The sequence below is a fragment of the Canis lupus genome, chromosome 6 (assembly GCF_003254725.2).
Source record: "Canis lupus dingo isolate Sandy chromosome 6, ASM325472v2, whole genome shotgun sequence".
NCBI classification, from domain to species: Eukaryota; Metazoa; Chordata; class Mammalia; order Carnivora; family Canidae; genus Canis; species Canis lupus.
In genome coordinates, this window is record NC_064248.1 from 7051905 (window position 1) to 7074548 (window position 22644).

A 22644-nucleotide genomic window follows, 5' to 3' on the forward strand; every position below is an offset into this window, starting at 1 on the left:
CAGAGGGAGAAGTGTGGTGGGACACGAAAGTGACATTGGCTGCCTGCTGCTACGTGAGGGATGCTGGCGGGGCCTTTCCTGTGTTGTCTGGACTCAGAAAGTCTACGTGGCATGACTCTGTGGGATGGGTCCTCTCCCTCCATGGTTCTGTGAGAGCTAAACACACAGAAGGCTTGTGGGCGTGCCAGACAACACTGGCAGGGCTGAATAGGAAGACGGGCTGAACGAACATTGAATAAATATTCAGCGTGCATGAGTTCATCCTTAAATATAAACAGTGCTCTGTGTGGGTGCTAGAGTTAAATTTGTCCTGTAGCATCAGAGAGCAAAGAGGATGCGTTGAGATTATTGCAGGAACTCGGCTGTTCGAAAAGCACCTCGGATGAATGAGAAGGCAGAGGGCCATGTTCGAGGGTCCGCTCGGAGTGGGCCCATGCCCCGCAGGCCCAGGGAGGGCAGAGCTGGTGCCCGGGCCCTCAGATGCGAGTACAGCTGGAGGGGGTGTGGGAGGCCCTGGTGTTTCCCAGCAGCAGGGACAGTGGATGGAAGTCAGATGTGAGGCAATCTCCCATGCCTGAGCTTCTGAGATGTGAGGAAGGCTTCCCCACTGAGGCTGGGAGCCATGGTTGTGGTGCAAGCAGCCCTCTTGGTAACAGCGGTGATTGCAAAATGGAGCAATGCGGTTGCAGAGCTGAGCTGGCCTCATTAAAGGCAGAAGTGTGCTGCCGGGGCTTTAGGTGCTCCACACTGACCTTCATGGACTCAGATCTGCTTCCCTGCCAGGTTTCAGGGGCAGCAGCACCCGCTGGGCATCTTTCGAGGGAGTGAACGAGGTTGGCGTCCCCAGGACCACTCTCAGGGTCAGTGATTCACCAGGACTCACAGAACTCAGAAAAGCTCTTTTACCCCCATTACAGTTTATTATGACAGAAGGATGTAGCGTGAAACCAACAAAGGGAAAGGCTCCACAGGGCTGAGACTGGGAGAAACCAGGCACATGCTTCCAGTTGTCCTTGCCCACTGGAGTTCTAGGGGTTCAGTGCTCCCAGCAACTGTGCATGGCCACATGTATGGAGGATTAGCAACCAGGGGAGCTCCCTGGTGCCTTGGTGTGCAGGGTTTGTATCTGGAGTCAGCCTTGGAGGCATGGAGCATTGCATTTCTAACCTTATCTACTAGGTCTCCAGCACCCCAGAGGTCAAGCCCAAACGATGTGATTCAGAGCCCTAGGCGGTCATTCTGAATGACATAGTTAGCAGGAGCTATTTTCGTGGCCCAAGGTCCCAGGGGTACAGAGACACTCATCAGGTGGCACATCACAAGGCTCAGGAGTGATTTCCCAAGAGTCATCCAGGGGCCAGTCCTAAAGGTCTTTGGAATGTGCAGGGTGTGGGGCAGCCCAGGGGGAAGGATTTGTCTCCAAGCGACCCCCACTGTGATGGGGAACCAACCCTTCTAAGCCCTTGTGGGGCTGGAGGGTGCTCAGTGGTCCAGGGAGTCTGTAGCTTCCATTCTCTGTGTATGCAGGGGACCCAGTACCAGCTCCAGCTGTAGGATACCTGTGGACATCATGGTGCCATTTGCTACTTTGATTTCGGTCCAAGGCTGTAGCCATGTCATGGAGGGGCCAGCCGTGTGTGGGTCCAGCAGCTTCTGTCCACAGTGCTTTGCCCGTTGCTGCTACTCCTTGGGGCATAGAAACCCTGGCTGAAGCTTTTGGGATTCAGGGTGTCCCCTTGCAGGCTTCAGGCTACTCCCCCACAGGCCTCAGGCTGACCCTACTTCTCCCAGCTGATACCTGATCTTTCTCTCCCCTGCAGTTTCCTGTCAACATGGAGGACTCCAGTATGGATGCCAGTGCCACCGTGTCTGAAACTGTGGTTGAAGAAGTGTCTCTTTTCAGCATGACAGACATGATTCTGTTTTCACTCATTGTGGGCCTCCTGACCTACTGGTTCCTCTTCAGAAAGAAAAAAGACGAAATCCCAGAGTTCACCACAATTCAGCCAATGTAAGTGATCCAGCTCAGCATCCCTCTCTCAGCCTCCTGGGGCCCGTCCATCAATCCTGGCAGCGCCCTGTCCTTGGGCCTGGGTCATGAGGGAGCCAGGCGAGAGATACGGGCTTACTTGCAGCATTCTGGGTTGAATCGTGAATGGTGCCTCCTTGGTGCCCTATGCTTCAGATCTCCCTTGATCCCTTGTGTTTGCACATCGTGTGGGGACTTACAGGGTTCTTTCAGGCCTGTTTCTTGTTCATGTTTCTCGATGGAACCTCACAAGGCCTATTCAGAGTAGAGGGCACTGTTCCATGGGTAGATTATCTGAGGCTTGGGGACATTAAAGATCATCAGAGCTACAGTGGCACCCAATTAATATTTCACTTCAGGATCTTATCTTGAGAACCGATGGGGCGGAGAGGTGCTGTTTGCACAAGGCCATATAAGGAGGGAGATGCAGATAACTGCCTTCTAGTCCTGTGGCCTTACTGGTGGGGACAGGGTGGCGCTTTGCTGCTAATGAGTCTTTATCCCCTACCGCTTGCCAGTGTCCCTCATCAAACGAAGAGAGCAATCTCAAGTAGAGCTCGGGGGGCAACAGCAGAGGAGGAGAACTGGTTTTCTCCTCTCCTTGAGCCCCACATTGAACATTTCTGTGACTGGATGCGTGGGGAGTTCTTGCTCACCCTCAGGACACCGCTGGGTGTGGCACTGTCTGCCTGGAGTTTGCGTCAGATCCCATGGATCAGGGCTCAGTGCCACAAGCTCCCCGTCTCAGACACCTGCTGCGAGTGCCCTCATTACCTGTGCTTCCCACCAACCAGCTCTAAGTCAGAAGTTCCCAGAACCCCCTCCTCAGGTGTGAGTCATTTGCTAGAGTGGCTCGAAGAGCTCAGGGAAGCAGTTTACTTACTAGGTTATGGGTTTATTAGAAAGGATATAAGTCAGGAACAGCTAGATGGAAGAGGTGCAGGGGACAGAGTATGAGGGAGGCTCTGGAGCTTTATGCCCTCCCCCTATGAAGGGGTGGCAGGCGGGGAGCACCATCCTCCGAGCGCCTGCAAGGAAGTATTCAGCAACCTAAAATCTGAAGCTCTCCAAACCCTGTACTCTTGGGTTTTTATGGAGGAGTCATTACATCAGTGCAGTTGTGATTGATGAAATCATCTGCCATTGAGGGTTCATTCACCCTGTGGCCCCCTCCCCTCCCCAGAGGTCAGCGGCAGGCCTGAAAGTTCAGACCCTCTGATCACATGGTTGGTTTGCCTGCCAACCAGCCTTGTTCACAGGGGCTTTCTAGAAATTGCTTTATTAACATAAATTCCAGTGTGGCTGAAAGAGTCTGGTTATGAAGAATGGGAGACACCTCTGTTGCTCTTATCACTTAGGAAATGCCAAGGGTTTTAGGAGCTCTGTGCCAGAAACGGTAAAGACCAAAAGCTTATTTATTATAAGTCACAATGTCATAGACAGTGTCCTGCTTGACCTTATTAATAACATTGTGTTCTTTTAACTTTACTGATTTTTTTTTTTAAACCTTCTATAAATCTTCCTTGGAAGAAGGTTTAAGCAAAAAGAGTCTAGCCCAGAGCAGGTCTCAGGTACAGGCCCCAGGGCCACACTGAGGCCGAATTCCCCAGGCTGGGCAGGCTGGGGACTCAGGGTCATATCGGCTTCTAATTCTCTGTTCCAGTTGTGGTGACTATTTCCTTTCCTGGAAAAGTTACAGCCTTCAGACATCACAGCTGATATTCAGAGAACATGGTCCTCATGCCACGGACAGCACAACAGTTTTCCATTTTAGAAAGCTCAGCAAATCTCTCCCAAGGTCCCCCTCTGTCCTGGGGTGCCACGAATGAAACAGAGGAAGTCTCTTGTTCATTGAGCTCACAGACTGGTGCTGGTGGGTCCTGGGCAAGACCTTCCCTTCATCCTGCCTCAGTCTCCCCTCTGCAAAGTGGAAGCAGTGACTACATCCTCGAGGGCTCATGTGAGCATTAGGCGAGGTGACAGTGAAGTCACCTAGCACATTCTTGATGCCGGTGGCTGCAGAGTGTGTCAGAGCATATTTTGTGTCAGGCCCTGCACTGGGCCCTGCAAGAAGATCAGGGTGGTTTTACATGAAAGAACATGCGCAGTCAGGATGTTGGGAGGGACTTCATAGAAAGGCTTTAGAAAATGCTCTTGTGTGTGTTGTCTAATTGGGGCCTTTGTCTCACACACGAGGCAGGCCAGAGACACGGGCTTCAGAAAACTAAGAAGGAGGGACCGGGAAGGTGTGCTGAGGGAGGCCGTGTGGAGCGGCCCTGGAAGGTGCCGTCATGCCCTGGGGCTTGGAGTGGGGATGGCAGGACCAGCCGATGGGCAGGAATCCAGACTCCTGTGCTGTGGCTGGTCTAGGTCCCTTCCTGGGGTAGAAAGTATTTGGGGGAAAAAATGTGGTACTCGAGGTAAGGGACCCTGTCCGGTGGCCTGTGTTTTCTCGCCTGTGAAGCAGAGGTGTCTTCTGCACTTGTGCCCCGAGTGAGGACATAGGTGTGCAGTGGGAGCAGGTGGAGCCACTGTCCTCCCCGTCACCTCTCCGGCCTTGCAAGATGTGCCTGAAATAAAACCAGTAGACTGGGAGTGCTAGTGGCTCATAGGTTCTGTCTCTTTGCCAAGGCAGGAGATTGGGTTTCCTTCTTTTTAATGGTGAAGTTCCAGCTTCTCCATGAGGGGTCTACACGCTGCCCAGGGCCTCTTGTCCTGTACTAGACCATGTGGAAGCCTGCAGGGGCCAGGTTGCCTGTGCCCTCTGCAGGGACCCCTTCCCAGTGCAGTGAGTCTAGGCCCCAGAGTCAAGTGACAAAGGTTTGAGTCCTGCCTCTACCCCCTAGTGGTCATGTGACATTTCCCATGACTTAATCTTCTCGAAACCGTGCCTTTGGCTCTTAATGGAGCCTTATCTCCTGCGGCTGTAAAACTGAAATGCCGTAATCATCAGTGAGTGCTCCGCCCAGGTCCATGTGCAAATGGCCATCCCCCGAATGAGACACGTATTATTATTTTTCTCCTTACTATTAATATCCTGCCCAGTCTAACCAGAGCCCTTCAAGGAAGGCTTTTTATCACCCCACTTTGCAGATGAGTCAGTAACCTAGGACCGAGATCACCTAACTTACAGATAGCGGAGCCAATCATCAAGCCAGACCTGCAGACTCTGCAAGCCACACTTCCCCCTTCGTCACAATGCCCTTGGCCTCTTGTGATAGTGCCGATGCTCTATTCACGCCTGAGAAAATGGACTCAGAGAGGTCTCTCAGCTGGGATCCCGGGGCCACAAGCCTCGCCCTCCTGCTGTAAACCCCGCACCTCTGTCCCTGACCACTTCGGTCCCCAGCCAGCACCAGTGGTCCTTGCCGCAGCACAGAGCCTCTGCGACCACCAGCTCCATGGGGAATCACAGGGCTTAGTGTGGGGACTGTGCGTGGCCCCGGGCTGCATGGTTAGCATGGTGTGGAGCCGCAGATGTGGACTAGGCAGTCGGAGCCTGATGGAAGTGTGTTCTTTAGAACAGTGGAAGGATCACATCCTGATCAGGGGTTCCAGGTGAGCTGTGTGGGGGATGGGTGAGAGCTGTTGGGAGGTGGGTAGAGGGGGCGCTCCAGGAGGCAGACCCGAGAGAAGGGAGTCCCAGGGCCTTGCATAGCAAAGGTACAGTTTTTTGTTTTTTTTTAAAGATTTTATTTATTTATTCATGAGAGACACAGAGAGAGGCAGAGACATAGGCAGAGGGAGAAGCAGGCTCCCTGCTGGGAGCCCAGTGTAGGACTCAATTCCAGGAACCTAGGATCATGACCTGAGCCAAAAGCAGACGCTCAACCACTGAGCTACCTGGGCGCCCTGCAAAGGCCCAGTTGATGGGACACAGGGACCTGGGTGTGAAGAGCCAGGGGGAGTCTGTGCATAGGGCAGCCGCTCAGAGCCAGTTTGGGAGTTGGGGAGACAGATGATGCCTCTAGGAGTAGCTAGGCAGGGCTGGGGAGCTGAGCAGAACCCAAAGTTAAGAGATTTGGACCCTTTGTAAGCAGTGGGGGTTGGGGTGACTAGGGAAGAGAAAGGCTGGGCTGCTAGAAGGAAGATCGTGACTTTTTTAGGCTTTTGTTTTTTGTGTTAAGGCTGAGAGTGAGCTGTGGTTAGCAGGGTTAGGCCACTTGCCATTCCTTTGTCTGGTCCCTGTGGCCAGCTGGGAGAGATGGGTAGCAAGAGACCAGGGAGAGTCAGAGGGCAGGTCAGTTCTGGAAAGTCTGCGTTGTTTTTGTCCATCACCTTCCTGCTGAAGTGTATGTGGCACATAAACGTAAAAGTACGCACAATATGAGGCCCCTGTTGTCTGTGTCACTGAGCATGCACCCTGAGGTTTATAGGGTGCTCTTTGGTCTCATTTGGTATTCCATTATGGGAATAATCATGATTTCTTCATTCTGATAATGATGGACATTCCGACGATTTCCAGTCAGGAGAACATTCTAGTAGGCGTTTTGGGTTCCCACACACGCTTCTGTACCACATGCATTATAACCTGCGATTGGCAGATTTGGATTCAGCTCTAGTGGATCCTGCTAAATGGTTTTCCGGTTTGTCCCAGCGCCTGGCCCCCCACCAGCATGTCCCAGCCTCATACTTTTCTCAATTCTTTTATCATAGCCGTGTGAATAGGCATGTGCCACCATCCTATCTTAATTTGTGTTTCTCTGAAGACCCATAACCTTGTCATATGTTCTGTTGGCCATTTAGATATTTTTTTGTGAAGGTCTGTTTGTTCAAGACTTTGCCCATTTCTCCCACTGGGTTATCGGCCCCATTGATTTGTCAGGATACTTTATATTCTAGATAGGAGGCCTTTGTTAGATAAATGTTCTGTAAATATCATCTTGCTTCTGTAACTTGCCTCCTTACTCTTACTCATGTCTTTTGATGATCAGAAGTGCTTGACTTAGACTAAGTCCGATTACTCGACCTTCTGGTTGACCTTAAGAAACTTACATTTATGTGCCACATATACTTCAGCAGGAAGGTGATGGACAAAAACAAAGCAGACTTTCCAGAACTGACCTGCCCTCTGACTCTCCCAGGGTAAGAATTCTTATCCCAGAGTCATCAAGATGTTCTTTTTATGTTTTCTTCTAAAAGCTTCCTTGAGGGGCGCCTGGGTGGCTCAGTTGGTTAAGCATCCAACTCTTGGTTTCAGCTCAGGTCATGATCTTGAGATTGTGAGATCAAGCCTTGCATGGGGCTCCATGCTCAGTGGGGGGGTCCACTTCTCCCTCTCCCTCCTCCCCTCCCCCTGCTTGTGCCCTCTCTTTCTCTCTCTCAAATAAATAAGTAAATCTTACAAAAAAAAAAAGCCTCCTTGGTATAGCTTTTGAACTTAGACCATCCAGCTAACACTGATTTGACATTGGCCAGTTGCATGTGGCACTTCAAGGCTTATTTTGTCATCTGCAGGCATCCATCCATTGGACCTGGCACAGGTATTGAAAAAGGCCCTTGTCTTCCCAATGCCCTTGACATTTCCATGTAACTTGTAGAACCAGCTTGTCAATGTCCACCAAAACCAAAGGGGGGGATAAAGCCAACCTTACTGGGGCTTTAGTTGGGATTGGATCATATCTGAATTAATTGGCACCTTACAATATGGAGTCTTCTGGTATACGAACACAGTTGTATGCCCTGGGGAGGCCTTTTGAACTGTTTATAATAGCAATTAAAGGCTTGTTAAAGAGAGCAGCACGTTCTCTTAATGATGCTGGTAATAACTCCAAAAGTGGCTCTTTCCAAACCACTTCCACGTAGTCCTCAGCCTTCCCCCAGCTTGTGCCCTTGGACAGAGAGTTCCATGCCAGGGTGGCTCCTGGTCGAAGGCCACCCAGGGTATGTTGGTTCCCATAGGAGTCTGAAGCTTCAGGGGTTCCTGGTGTGCCCACTTTGCTCACACATGGAACATAGCAGTCTGCAGAGAGCCCCCATCTTGTCAGATGGACATTTGTATTTCTGCCTCCCATAGTGCAGAGAGGGCACTCATCCCTGTCTGGGACGCTTGAGTGGGACATTCAGAGAATGGCTGTTGAATTAGTGCTAAACCTGTTTCTGCGGCTGCCTCTGGGGCAGACTGGCCCACAGGCTGGCCTTAGCTTACACAGGTGTTTTAGATTTTTAAATTAGAATATTGTTTTAAATTAGAACATTTAGGGGCACCCAGATGGCTCAGTTAAGTGTCTGACTCTTGATTTCATCTCAGGGTCATGAGATCAAGCCCCATGTTGGGCATAGAGCCTGCCTAAGATTTTCTCTCTCCCTCTCCCCCTCACCCCTCCCCTAAAAAAATTAATAAAGAGTAAATTGGAACATTTAAATGAGAACATTGAAAAGGTTGGCACATAAAGCCCAGATTTATAGCTAATCTTGAAAAAAAATCAGACGCTCTGGGTCCCCAGTGATGCCCGCCAGCAGTGGTGCAGCTCAATAGGGCCACCCTTCTAGGTGGGCCTGCGCACTGTCCCAGCCCAGGCTGCTGGTCTCTTCTGCTCTGTTGGAGGTGAGGGACAATGTCGAACCCCCCCACAGACACACATACCTCGGCTTCACATCTGGTGCCCGAGAGTACTTTAAAGAAAAACAAAGCTTTTTGTTGTGGAACATTTCAAACAAACCCTAAAGCATAGAGCGTAGAAGAGTGAACTTGAGCACCAGCACAGATCACTCAGCATCAACAGCCTTCTATCCTGTGTAGTCTTGTTTTCTCCCCTCCCTTCTGTTCCTGGCTTTTTTTTTTTTTTTAATGATTTTATTAATTTACTTGAGAGTGGGAATGAGCAATGAGCAGGGACAGAGGGAAAGAGGGAGAAGCAGACTCCCCACTGAGCAGGCAGCCTGATGCGGGGCTCAACCCCAGGACCCTGGGATCATGACCTGAGCAGAAGGCAGACACTTCACTGTCTGAGCCCCTCAGGTGTCCCACTCCTGGCTTATCTTAAAGCCATCATGTTTTATAAGTAGTCATGCAACCCGTGTGAAATCTGAATAAAGGAATCCTGATTTTGGAGCAAATTTGGAAATCTTTCATACAAAATTAATGACCTGTGTAAACAGTTCAGTCTTCTAAAATTCAAAGGCCCTCCCTTTTGAACACAGCTCAGGTGCTGTCCTCACAGCCCTGAGAGCCAGCCACAAGCTTCAGGATCCTCAGATACTCAGTAGTATTTGTTTATGGTTCCTGATTAGTTGGTACATTTTTTTAAACACTTTTTAAAATTTAGGATCTAAGCAAGACTACATCTTGTCTCTCTCTTGGGGGGTGAGGTATGATGTATAATTTACATGCAGCCAAACACACCTTTTTCAAGTTTATAGTTTGGGGCACCCGCGTGGCTCAGTTGAGTGTGCAACTCTTGATCCCAGTTCAGGTCTTGGTCTCAGGGTTGAGTTCAAAACCTCATTGGGCTCCACACTGGGCATGGAGCCTATTTATAAAAAAAAAAAAAAAAAAAAAGTACAGTCTGATGAGTTCTGCTGGAGGCATGTGGTTGTCTAACCACTATTACAGTTAAGACAGCACGTTCCTCCGTTCCCCAAATTCCGCCCCCATCCCTTCGTAGTTAACGCCCCACCTTGATTGACCATGATCTTATTTCTTTCCCTGTACTTTTGCCTTTTCCCAAATGTCCTGTGAATGGAATTATGTAGCTACAGCCTTTTGTGCCTGGCTTCTCCCTCTTCCCCTTAACACCACAGGAAGTTTCTCTCTGGATGGGCTTCCCCTCCATCCCTGGTAACTCTCAGCACCATTTTTTGTTCCAGAAACCAGATCGTTTGTTTCACAGTTTCCCACAGTCTGGATTTTGCTGATTGCATCCCACTGGGGCTTGCTGCTGAAAAGCCACAAAGGAGCCCATTTTCCTGTGTGACCTTTATCTGGGGGCTTGCACTCAACCGAAGGGCCAGGAAGGCGCGGAGTCCAGGCTGCCAGCCTCATTTCCATCTGTCTGGAACTTTCGAGTGCCGGCAGATGAAAAGTGAACCAGGGTCCTTCCACCTCCAATTCAGGGTCACTTCTTCTATAGGGAGGTCCTGGGCTCTGCCAAATGTGAAAATAGAAGCACACACGAGTTGTACAAAGAGGCAGGAGTGGAGGAGAGGCTTCTGTGAATGGGGAGGGTGGACGGTGCCCAAAGCCTCCCACTGTCAGGGGAAGTGGTGGGAAAGGGGGTTGGGGTATGCACACCACACCCGCAAGCGCAGGGCTGGGCTTTTTTTTTTTTTTTTTTTTAAGATTTTATTTGTTTATTCATGAGAGACACAGAGAGAGAGGCAGAGACACAGGCAGAGGGAGAAGCAGGCTCCATGCAGGGAGCCCAGCGTGGGACTCCATCCCAGAACCCCAGGATCACGCCCTAAGCTGAAGGCAGATACTCAACCACTGAGCCACCCAGGTGCCCCAGGGCTGGGTTTTCCACCACCACCTGACCACGAGGGACTTCATGGCCTCTCCTTCCTCCCCGTCCCCTGATGAGATTGGAGTGATTTTGCCATTCTGCCTACCACATACTACTCTGAAGGTGGCCTGTCTGCCGATCTGGGTGTCAGTGGACATCTTGACCTCGCTAGGCCGCACCCAGGGCTCGCTGCTGGTAGCTCCATTTCTGTGCCAGGCACCAGGGCGCAGGGATCCGCTGTGTGTCCTCGTGGGCTCATTTGCCATTGGGAGAGATGAGTGTGTCCAGAGGTGGTGGAAATGCAGAAGAGGGCCACCCCCTCCCATTGGTAGGTATGTCAGGACTGCGGTACCCCTGGACTGATTCGGGAGTCTCAATGGAAAGCTGGCATTGACAGATGGGCATAGATGAGGGCCGGGCATAGATGAGGGCCGGCAGCACACAGAGCAGGACACATGGAGCAGAAGCGCGTGCAGAATCTCAGGGCGAGGACCAGTGGGGCTGCTCTGGGAAAAGTGAGTCTGGTAGAGCCCAGGTGGAGGTCACCAGGGGAGTCAGTTGTCATGAAGGGAGTTGAGGGTCGCCAAGGGAATTGGGGGTCATGGAGGAGTCAGGGGTCATTGAGGGAGTCGGGGTGGTGAAGGGCCTCAGAAGTCACAGGGGAGCTGAGACAGGAGAGAAGAGGCTGGGGGTGAATCTTCCAGGGCCTTGGGCCCTCCTGGGAGCCGGGTAAACTGGGACAGCGTCCTGAGAGCAGTGGGCCATTAAAGAGCAGTCAGGGTGGCTTGGAGGAAGGTCACCTAGTGGCACTGGCATTGACCAGTGGGCATTGGCCAGGGCCCAGGTGCCTGGGAGGGAGAGCGGGGCATGAGAAGCAGAAAGTGTCAGCGGTGCAGAGAAAGGGTTCTGTGCCAGGGCTTTTCTTTTTTTTTTTTTTTGCCAGGGCTTTTCTAAAACAGGGTTCTTGTCCCCATTTGCAAATGGCAAGGCTGAAGTGACAAGAGCCAAGGCATCAGAGCAGAGGAGGACTCTGTCACTGTCCCTGGCAAATAACCCTGAGCAGGGCCATGGCCCTGTGTCTCTCGCTTTCCTGCACAAGAGCACTGGCCCTGCCTATACCCAGCCTGCCAGAGTCACTGCCCGGGCGTCTGCAGGGCAGAAGGGCAAAGCCAGCGTGCTGCCCCATGTGCTGGGGAGGCAGGCCACCCGGACCACACACAGCAGGTATAAAGGCCTGACCTGCGTGTTGGTGAACACATGTTGAAGGCTGTATGGGGGAGGGGGGATCTCCCTGAGGGAAACAGCAGCCCCTTGGAGCCTGAGAGCACCCCAAATGATGAGGGCTGGGGATTCCTGAAGATCCCTGGGAGGGGCCAGGAAGTGCTCTCTGAGTGTGTCCAGGGACTCCCATAAGCCGTGCTTGGCTCCACAGGGCCCGTGGAGGCAGTCGGGAAATGCCAGGGCTCTGGGCTTTCCTGGCCTGGAGTTGGCTTCCTGCTCCCCTCCCCTGCCCCCACCCAGAGCCTCGCTGTCCTTGGCCGTGAAATAAGGATAGAAGTCCTTGCCCACTTGGCACGGGAGGGAGGATTAAATGAAATACAATATAGACCTCCTTGAATACTAGCTGGCAAACAGTAGGCACTCAGCAAGTCAGAGTTCCCATTCTGTGTTTTGGCTTTGACCCAAGGCCTCCCATAGTGCTTGAACTTCCCGCCTGCCAGAGACCAGCCACAGCAGGAGGCGCCCTCCCTGCTGGGTGCTCCCCTGCTGGTCCGTTCCTGCTCTTTTGGGCGGGAGAGCTACTGGTTCAGATTTAAGCTTAAGCTCCAGCGAATCACTTTGTTTTCAGCAAAGGCAGCTCTTGCAAACCGTTCACTGTCAGCTACAGGGTCCTGGGACTGTTCTGCCTGCAGTGGAGAAATCTGGGCTCGCCTGGTGACCCCATCCCAGCCAGCCTGACCCCCCCCACCCCCACCCCACCTCTGCCCGGCATGTGGCGGCTCCCTGGGGAGCACAGAATCTGCTACCACACCAGGCTTTGGGAGGCAGCTATTCCACAGCAGCTGTCCCCTGTGTCGCCAAGGGCAGGGCAAAGTCTCAGGAGAAATTCATGCCATAGAGAATCACACTTGAGTTGGGAGTTCTGCAAACTCCTCTGCATGTTGGCCAGGACTGGAAATGAAATGAATCTCACTGGGACGTCTTGATTCATCCCTTACCAAGTGACTCAGGGCTTTCGTGTGCCCTCCTTTCCATCCTCCCCACATGGCAGCCTGCAGTTGACTTCTGAGGCCCGCACCAGAGGGCCTTCTGCTCCCAATTTAGGAGTGGAGAGCCCTCATTGGACCCGCGTGGTCTCTGGGCCCCCAGCCTGGGCCAGCTGCTGCCTCCTCCGCTGGCTTTCTGTATTTGGGTGCCTCTGAAGGCTGCTTCTTGGGAGGAAGCGTCACAGCAAATGTGGGGGCCCTTGTGTAGGGCACCTGCCCCCTGTGCAGCGGGAGGGTACTGTGTGGCTTCTCTGCACACACGCTGCTCCCAGGTGGCCGCCCCGTGTCTCGGGCTCTGTGGCCCACAGTTCTTTTGTGAGGAGGAAGACGGGAACCAGAGCTAATTTAATATGATCCTGAGGCGCCCTGGCAGTAGGATCAATGTGGCTTCCTTTGTGGAGAGACGGCCCTGCCATAGCAACCTGCGCAACTGCCTTCTAGTGTCTCGAAGAGCTTTATTCAACCTCATGACTTCCTTTTTTTTTTTTTTTTTTTAATTAATTGGGAAGGGGGGAGGAAGTAGGGAGCAAGGGCTCTGGTATAAACAGTTACCAAGGAGACCCGAGTTGGGGTTGGAAAGGTTTTCTCCTTCCCTCGGTCCATACAGAAGGAGGAGGGGTGTGTGCCCAAACGCAGGGGATCACGGGAGGTCTCAGGCTGGAGTCGCAAGTCCTCCCTGTTCCTGTGGGGACAGATGCAGGCGGGGACTCGGCAGAGGCTCCACCAGGGCTGGGGTGTCTGGGGCCTTCCCAGAGTTCACGGCTGGACTGCCGGCCCGGCCAGCACTGCGGAGGGATGGACAGAGCCCGAGTTTCTGACCGCTGGCTCCCTGCCCGTTTCTGGGAGGCAGCTGGAACCTGCCTTTAAGTCCTGGGGTCGGGAGAGAAGCCATGGGGTGCACGTACTCCTCTCCGCGGGATGAGCCCACCCTCAGAAGGTCAGTTCCAGATGTGGTGTCCCTGCGGCTCCTTCCTGGGCAGGGCTGCCCTGGAGGCTTGAAGAGGGTGCCCTGTGGAGCTGATCAGCAGAGCTGGGGCGGTTCCCCGGGGGCTCAGCGGGACATGGGGCCAGCCATCCCTTCCGTCCCGGTTTGCAGGCTGCATTTCCCAGCTCCCGAAGGAAAGGAATTTGGACTGGAAACCAGAAAGGCCCCAGTCACCGATTCTTCCCCCTGGAAAAGAGTGGGTCCCAGGTGCACAGCCCTGTGTGAGGCTGTCAGGCGGGGTTGGGTCGAGCCGGTTGAGGCACCCACGTGTGCACCCACCTGGAACAGGTGAACTCTGGCAGCAGGGCTCTGCAGCCCGGGGCAGGTTCTGCTGCTGCTCGAGGCCGCGTGTAACTGGTAGGAAGTCAGGAAACTGCCGAGGGTCATGTCGGGGCGGGGACTGGAGGCACAGGGTCCTCCTTAGCGTCCTCGGCTTTCCCTTTCCCCGGTGCAGCGCGGTCTGCCCTGCATCTCTGGAAGCCACCCCGGGAGCCCGGGGAGAGGGTGGGAGTGTCCCTGCTTCCCCAGGGGCTGAAGCTGTTGGAGGGGCCGTGGCGGCACCCGAGGGCCAGCCCATCTAGCCCGCCCTGGAACGTTCCCAGCCAGACCCTGCCCCCACTTCCTGAGCCACCAGCCTGCCACGCACCCCGGGAAGCCAGAGCTGAGCTCCGCCCCCCCCACCCCCCGCCCCAGGGGCCTCATCCAAGAGCCCATCGGCTGCCCAGTTTCTGTGGCTTTGCTCTGGGAGTGGTTTTCTGTCTCTGAGAATAGAGCTCAGTCCTTCCCGGAAGCCATTCTAGTGTCTTCAGACGCCCTGCGGGCGGACCGTCTGGTCTTCGCATGTGCCACCTGGTGCCGCTGAGTGTCGGTGACGTCAGAGTGATCCAAAGGGCTTTCTTCTCAGGAACAGCCTCTTTATCCCTGAGAGTTGACTGTACCCCAGATGCTGTACGGGGAGGGGAGGCCACAGAAGCCAAGGCACAGCGCTTTCAGTAAGACGGTTCCGAGGCCTTTCGAGGCTGCCGCTTGTCTGTCACAGGCCCGTTTGGTGGCAGATCCAGGATTCAAGCTGCCTCCCCCGCTTCAGGGGGTGGCCCGCTCCCATCCTCCATGATCGTCCTCTGCCTGGTGGGAGGCCCTTGGAAGGCAGAGGCTGGCGCTGGCTCTCACGGGGTAGTGGGGGCATCCCCCGTGCCTTCTTGGAGGGAGTCTCAAATCCCCCTTCCTCAGATACAGCTTCTAGAACCTCAGTCCTAAAGAAGAGACAGGAGTTGGCTTTTCTGCTAATGGCAAACTGTGATATCGGGTGGGTGAGGAACCCTCCAACAGCCTTCTCAGGACGACCCTCGTCCCCAGAGGCCGTGCTCAGTGCTGGGCATGGTGCCGGGTGTAGAGGCCCAGGCAGCTGCCCACGCCGCCCCCACTAAGCCTCAGATGGAATGATGAGTCGGGAACGTGGAGTCAAGGCCTGGATGGAGGCCTGTGCTGCGTTAAGATGTGAGCACAGCCTTCCCCTGTGGACAGCAGGGAAAGGTGCTCTGAAGAGGAAGCTGTACGTTGTGTCTTAAGGGATACGTAGGAGCTCGTGGGACAGAGGAAGGACATTGCAGGCAGCAGTGCCCAGCGCAGCGATGAGCGGGAAGTCAGCGTGGCCCAGGGCATTTGAAAGGTGCCAGACACACTCCACATCCGAGGCCTCTGTGCTCCTCAGAGTAGCTTCTCTCATCTAGCCTCTACCCCGGGCTTCGCTACTCTGATTGTCCTCCCCAGACAGAGCCCTGCAGATCTGTGTGTGCCCATGCATGTTTCTAAACCTGGGATGTGGTTTTTATTTTCTTGGTGCAGAAATGTTCCGTGCTTGCTGCAGGAAAAAGGGGTTGGGGAGGTGGGAATATAAATCATCCACAGAAGGAAACAAAAAAGACAGTCGCTCAGCCCTGGCAGAGAGCAGTTAGCCTGCCGATGTGTGCCCTTCCATTCCGTGCCTCTGAATCAAAGTGGGGTCGTGCCACCTGCATTATTCTGTAACCTGCTGCTTCCCTTTAGCGTATTGGGAACATCCTTCCCCACCTGTAGATGTGATCGGCGCTTCCCTGTGCGGTATCCCCTGTCTAGCCTCTCCTTAATTCTTAGACGTTGGAGTTGGCCCCCCTCTTTATAACTGTAAAATGTATTTATAATATGAAAAAACAAAATTGGGAACATCACTGGAACCACCTGCCTCATATTCTAACCCTGCGATGTCCCCTGTCAAGGTCCTGGGGTACCTCTCTGTAGACCCTGTTTCTAGGAATAATTAATGGCATGCATCCCCTTTCATTAAGGACAGAGACTCTTGTTTTGATCCTGTGGGTCTTGCATCCTACCCCAGAGGCCACTGCATGTGAGGGAGGCCGTGTGGTGATCAGCACTGGGGAGACTCAGTGGGGAGTCAGTCCACACAGTGACCAACTCCTACAGTGGTGTGTCCATGTGCCGTGAACTCACTGGCCATGGTTGAGAAAGTAGGAAGGCATTCCATATCAGCGAAACTTAAGCCCCAGCGCTTTTTCATTGTCAACTAAATGCATTTTGTTTGTTTCTGATTTTTGGTTGAGGGGAAATTCACACCTCGGAAACTTTGCCATTCTGACCGTTTTTTAAAATGTACAAATCAGGGGTCCCTGGGTGGCTCAGTTGGTTAAGTGTCTGCCTTTGACTCAGATCATGATCCCAGAGTCCTGGGATCGAGCCACACAGCTGGGAGTCTGCTTCTCCCTCTGCCTTCCCCACCACCCCCACTTGTGTGCTCACTTGCTTACTCCTCTCTCAAAAATCTTTTTAAAAAACGTCCAAATCAGAGGTGCCTGTACAGCCGTGGCACTGTACATATGGAAATTGCATGCAGTTTTGCACTTGTGCTTCTCTCACAGTGCTTCATCACTAACGTTTGGCTTGCTGGCTGATACCGAAGCATCCATTTACACTTGAGTTTATGTTTAAATGTGGGTCATGTGTTCTCATGGCTCAGAATTCAGAAGGCATGCAGCAGTGGGAGTCACTGCACACTGCACGGTCTTCATCACACAAGGATGCCGGGAGAGCATGTGTGTGAGCGCACATGTAGCAAGCATCCTGCTCCAGGCAGAACATAAACTGGAAGGGCCAGAAAGATGTGGCTTCTCGTGGCAGGGCAGGGGCAGGAGCTGGACATGCGGTCTGAGATGTCCAGACACCAGACCCTTTTGGAATGCAGATCAGAGCGGGGAAAGACAGAGGGTAGGCCTGAGGGCCTCCAGGCTTGCTCTCGCCCTTGCCCTGCTGCCATTAGGGGTGGGTCTGCCCGGGGGGTGCTGGGTGGGGTGATGGAGAGTCAAGGAGGGTCTGTTTGGGTTCCTGGGCACCAGGGAAAGACGGAGGGTGGCCCTGAGGGCCTCCAGACTTGCTCTCGCCCTGGCTCTGCTGCCATTAGGGGTGGGTCTGCCCGGGGGGTGCTGGGTGGGGTGATGGGGAGTCAGGGCCTGTTTTGGGTTCCTGGGCAGCTGGGCCATGTCTGGGTTGGAAGGTCTTGGCATCCGGTCCCTCAGCTGACCCACAGGTAAATGCTCTTAAACTCTGAGGGGCCCTGAAAATGACCCCGGGCCTGTACCCAATTTAGTGAAAAACCTAGGGCAGCGTAATAGGAACTTCTGATACCTTTATGTTTGCGAAATCCTGTGTCTAAACAGCTTTGCAGAGTCATCATAGATCTTTCCACAGACTGCAGCTGTCTAGCCCCAACAGGTACCACTTTTGTGCAGCTGTCCCTGCGTGTGTGTGCTGGCACTCCACGCCGACTTTATTACACTTCCCATGCACAGGAGGCTGCAGGATGTAGTGGAAAGGGCAAAGACCTGGGAGTCAGAAGGGGACGGGGCCCTGGCCTGACCCGTTACTGGCCACAAGGACTGCTGTTAGGCCTCTGGCAGCCTTCCTGTAAGGTGGGCGTCCAGGCCCCCTGAGATCCTGCGCGTGTGGGACACAGCACTCCACCCTCTCTGTCCTTTACTTCATGTGACATTTGCAGAAGCCTTCAAAGTGGTATTTGCTAGTCCCGTTTTCTAGCTGAGGAGCAGTGAAGCGCAGGTCGAGTTCACTGGGCTGTGACTCGGCAGGCTGGGTGTGGCAGCGCGAGCTGCCCGCTCCGGAGCCCCTGCTCTGCCCTCCGCCTCGTTGCACCTCTGCCGGCCTGAGGGCCTTGGTTGTGGGGAAAAAGTGAATTCTGGAAGCAAGTAGTGTAAGGAAAAACTTTATTAAAATGTAGTATCTACAGAAAGGTGCCCACAGAGAGATGATCTTACCACGTGAATGAGGAGTCGTTACTACCCAGATCAGAGTGCAGACTGTTGCCGGCACTCAGGGAGCCCCTGCTGTCCCTCGCCAGGTCCTGACTCTGGTCCCTGGGGATTAGTTTCTCTTGATGGGGACTTTGTATAATGATGTCGGACAGACGGACACTTACACTCTCTTCCATCTGCCTCCTCGCTGTCAGCATCACACCTTGGACTCATTCATCCCCGGGCATGTTGTGATCATGCATACTGCACAGGAGAACATCCTGTTGTACAAATAAGCCACAGTCCGTCTGTTCTCCTCTGGGTCCTGTTTGGCACCCACATGTCTAACGCTGCCGGAATGTTCCGTGAGTGTATCTTGGTGCACAGGCACCAGTGAGCTCTGTCCGGTGTCCACCGAGGAGTGAAGCGCTGAGTTATAGGTTTAAAGAAGACACCGCCAAGCAGCATTCCAGAACATCTGTGCCATGTCCACTCCAGCAGCTTCGGCTATAGGTGAGGGGTTAGCCTTTCCTGGTCGGACCCCTTCTAGTAAGTGCGCGGTACATCTTGCTGTGGTTTTATTTTCTGGTTTTCTGGTAACTAACAACGAATGATGTTCCCGACAATAGCATTACTCTTTAAGAAAGCGCTTGCTTGTTCAGGTCTTTTGACAATTTTCGTCTTGGATTGTCCATCTTTTCCAGTTGATTGGTAGGGCTTTCTTATGTTCTCAACCCAAGTCCTTTGTCACATGTGCCTATGTTGCAGCATCTCCCTTGCCACGGCCCACCTTTCATTTCCTTAGTAGTGTCGTTTTGAACCACATTTTAGCGTTCAGACTTGTCACTTCATTCAGACAGGCTGTATATCACACATCCCAAAGATTTGTCATTCAGAGGTACATTTTGTGCTCCTTGCTTTCTTAGGCCTGAGGGTCCCTAGCTAGGCTCACTGGGCTTTTTTAAATTATTTTTTAATTTACTTCTTAAATTTTTAAAAAACATTTTATTTATTTATTCATGAGAGACAGAGGCAGAGACACAGGCAGAGGGAGAAGCAGGCTCCCTGCGGGGACCCCGATATGGGACTTGATCCTGGGACTCCAGGATCACACCCTGAGCCAAAGGCAGACGCTCAACCACTGAGCCACTCCTCACGTCCCTATTATTTTTTTTTAAAGGTTTGTTTATTTGAGTGAGAGAGAGAGAGAGAGCGCGCGCGCGTGGGAGGGGCAGTGGGAGAAGGGGAGAGAATCTCAAGGAGGCACCACATGGAGCATGGAGGCCGAACAGGGCTTGGTCCCACAACCCCAAGATCACAACCCAAGTCAAAACCAAGAGTCAGATGCTCAACCAACTGTGCCACCCAGGTGTCCCTCACTGGACTTTAGATGGCCCCGCAGGCCTGGGGCAGGGAAGAAGATAAAGGAAAGGATGAGAAATGGAAGGGGGGCAGGAGGCCAGCAGCTAGGAGGTGGAGAGTGGGCAGGCAGTGGTGCTGCTGAAGAGGATGAGGTCCAGGGCTCTAGAAGGTGCCATGGCCACAGAGAACAGGTCCCATCTATGGGGATGGGAGGGGGCCCTTGGGGGTGGCACAGGAGTCTTTCAGGTGAGGAAGTGGAGTGGGAGCAGTCGGGCCGGAGGCCACGGGGGGCACGGTGCTGAGGGCCATCACAGAGGGAGTGGTATACAAATCTCACATCCCTGTATGGCGTGGAGAGGGGAGCGCCAGGTGAGGCTGGGGACAGCTTCTGAAGGGACTTGCATGCCCCAGTCTGTGGCCGTGGGAGCCTGTGGGGATTGGGGATGAGGCAGGGCCATTGGGACCCTAGGCAGGATGGGGAGGGGCGGGACTGAAGTCCTTGATCCTTCTTCGTTCTCATCGATCTGGGGCCGGAGGTTCCTGGTCTGATAGTGGCAGGGTCTCAGGTGGCTTTGGACTCCCTGCAGAGGACATGGGGAGCCGGGCCGGCAGGGAGCTCGGGGTCCTGCCACTGGGCCAGAGGCTCTCCTGGCCTGCCCGCCGTGGAGCAGCTCAGCCAGAGCTGGCCATGTGTGTCCCATGCCCATCGGGTATTTTTGTCTTTCAGGACTTCTTCTGCCAAAGACAGCAGCTTTGTGGAAAAGATGAAGAAGACGGTGAGTTTTCGCTGTGTCTGTGCCCTTTATGGGGTGGGGAGGGGGTCATGGCCCTGGTGGACCGGGGCGGAGGGCACCTTCACTGGACAGGAGGGAAGAGTGGGCGCAGACATACTCGTCTAACTAAAGCCTCGAAGCTGCTCTGCTTGGCCAGGACAGCGTACTCTTCTTTTCTGGGTGTTTCCTTCATGAACACTGTGAGCCTAGCCCCTCCCTCCCACACGGGGGGGGGGGGGGGGGGCTGTCCCTGTGCGCGCTCCCAGTCCAGGCCCAGCGCCGAGCAGATGGATGTAAGCCTAAGCCTCACAATAGCTGTGGCCAGAGCACAGCCACGGTGTTCTTTGTGTTCAAGTATTTCATTTTATGGGAGAGTGCTGCATTCACATGCTTAAAATCCCAAACAGACTGTTCAGGGGGGAGCCTCTCTCCTGTCACTGCCACTCATCACCATTGTTCTTAGCATTTTGTGGATCCTTCTAGAGCCTCTGCGCACATACCAAAAAAACCCTAGACTCTTATTTTACACCTTTTCAAAACACAAAAGGTGGCATATTACATGCACTGCCCTAAACCATGCTTTTCTTTACCTTTCTACTTTTAAACTTTCTATCTGTGTTGGAGCTCCTTTGATAGTAATTCAGAGACACCACCTCCTTTACTGTGGCCGCATCGTGATTTCCTTATGTGACTGTGAATACGATCATTTGTTTGGACTTTGCCCTGTCAAGGGGCACTTAGAACATTTCTGACCTTTAGCTCTTAGAAACCATGCAGCTGCGGCTCTGGAGACCACTGTCCACATCTGTAAATACAGTCCGACCCCAGAAGGGGAAGTGCTAGATCCAAAGTAGAGTGCATTAGTAATCGTGATAGAAGCTGCCAGATTGAGCCCCCACCCTGCGCCCCCAGGGTTGCACCAGGCACTCTCATTAGCAGCGTGTGCAAAGACCTATTGCCCCACAGCCTTGCCAGGAGAGTTTATCATCCAAGTTTGGAGGTTTGCCAGTTTTCTAGGTTTTAAAAAAAAAGCTATCTCTGTGTATTTCTAATTTACGTTTTTCTTATGAATGAGTTTCAGCAGATTTTCGGATGTTGTGATGGCATTTCTTTTTTTATAGATTCTCCTCCATTCAAATCTTTGGCCCACCCTTCTGTCGGGATTGATCCTTCTCGAGGAATTCCTTAAAATGATTAAGGAGATTATCCCCTTGTTTGTGACAGGAATTAAAAAATATTTTTCCCACTTAATAGTTTGTATCTTGACCTGGCTCATCGTGTGTGTGTGTGTTGCTGTGTAGAAGTTGTACAGGGCACTTTATTCCTCCTGTGACCTCTGGACTTTGGGTTATTTGCAATTTGGATCATTAAAGAGAAAATAATTCTTGCACATTTTCTTCTTAGTGTTTTTGAGTTCTCTCTCGTTCATAATTAGAATTCAGTCTATTGAGAATTTATCCTGGTATAAGATGCGAGACATGAACCCAGGGCTACGTCTTGTACCCACTAAGCTCCATGTAATAGCATCTGTCTTTCCCCACTAGTTTTATCGAATACATAATTCCCATACATATTTGGTTGGGCCTTTTTCTATATTTTCCTGCCCCAGCACTTTGGCCATCTGCGGACAGTATCCTACTGAGGTTTAGAAAGCTTGTTTTAATTTCCATATTGCTAGGAAATAGCACCCCATTCTTATTTTCCTGGCCATTATTTTATATGTATTTGTCTGGGGCATCAGCTTTAGTGAGATACAGCTCACATTCCATACAGGTCACCCTTTTAAAGTATATACTTCAGTGTTTTTAACGTATTCCCACATTTGTGCCAACCACCACCACAATCCATTCTAGAACATTCTCGTCACCCCAAAAACACCCTGTATCCATTAGCAGCCACTCCCCACCCCCTAACCTGCTCTCCCTCAGCCCAGAGCAGCCGGTTCAGCCACTTTCTAGGCCCCTTAGAGAATTGCCGGTTTGGGACCTTCTGTATCACAGAATCATTCCATATGTGGCCTTTCGTGGCCAGCGCCTTTCACTGAGCCTCACGGCTTTGGGCTCCATCTGCCTCACGGCATCTCTCCTCCTCATTGTCAAGTAACGTTCCAGTGGAGGAATTTCTTTCTCCACATGACCTCGGGATGAAGTTGTGGAGGTACAAAGAGCTGTTCGGATATCGCACCTCGTACTGGTTCCCGGATCGAGGAGGGGAGAACTGACCTCCTGTCTGTTGAGGCCTCTGTGCCGCTCACTTTGGTTGAATCCTTCATCGGTGGTTTCTTGCCAGTTTTCAGAAAGCTTATTTTGAGTATTTCATGTGTTTTGATGCCACTGTAAACGTTTAGCTACTATCTTATATCCTTTTTTGTCCCCTTAACCTGAAATCATAAGATTTCCTGTTTCACTAAGTAGTTTTTGTAGTGATTATTTAAAAATACATTTTTAGATGATCTGTAGGACATTCGGGAAATATAAAAGGTATGAGAA

The 22644-nt window shown here is 52.6% G+C and overlaps 1 protein-coding gene across 9 annotated transcripts in view; it reads left to right on the top strand.

Annotated features, from left to right (window-relative positions):
* Nucleotides 1–22644, top strand: part of LOC112646051 (NADPH--cytochrome P450 reductase) — a 69009-nt gene that overhangs the window by 38619 nt on the left and 7746 nt on the right. For 8 of the 9 annotated variants that reach the window (XM_035718292.2, XM_035718284.2, XM_035718287.2 and 5 more), the window contains 2 exons: nucleotides 1821–2011; nucleotides 20110–20158. In XM_035718292.2, coding sequence (XP_035574185.2) covers nucleotides 1833–2011; nucleotides 20110–20158 — 228 coding nt within the window. In that variant the 5' untranslated portion in view covers nucleotides 1821–1832. Of the gene's footprint in view, nucleotides 1–1820; nucleotides 2012–13439; nucleotides 13678–20109; nucleotides 20159–22644 lie in introns of those variants that run through there. The other variant, XM_035718293.2, reaches the window with a different exon arrangement.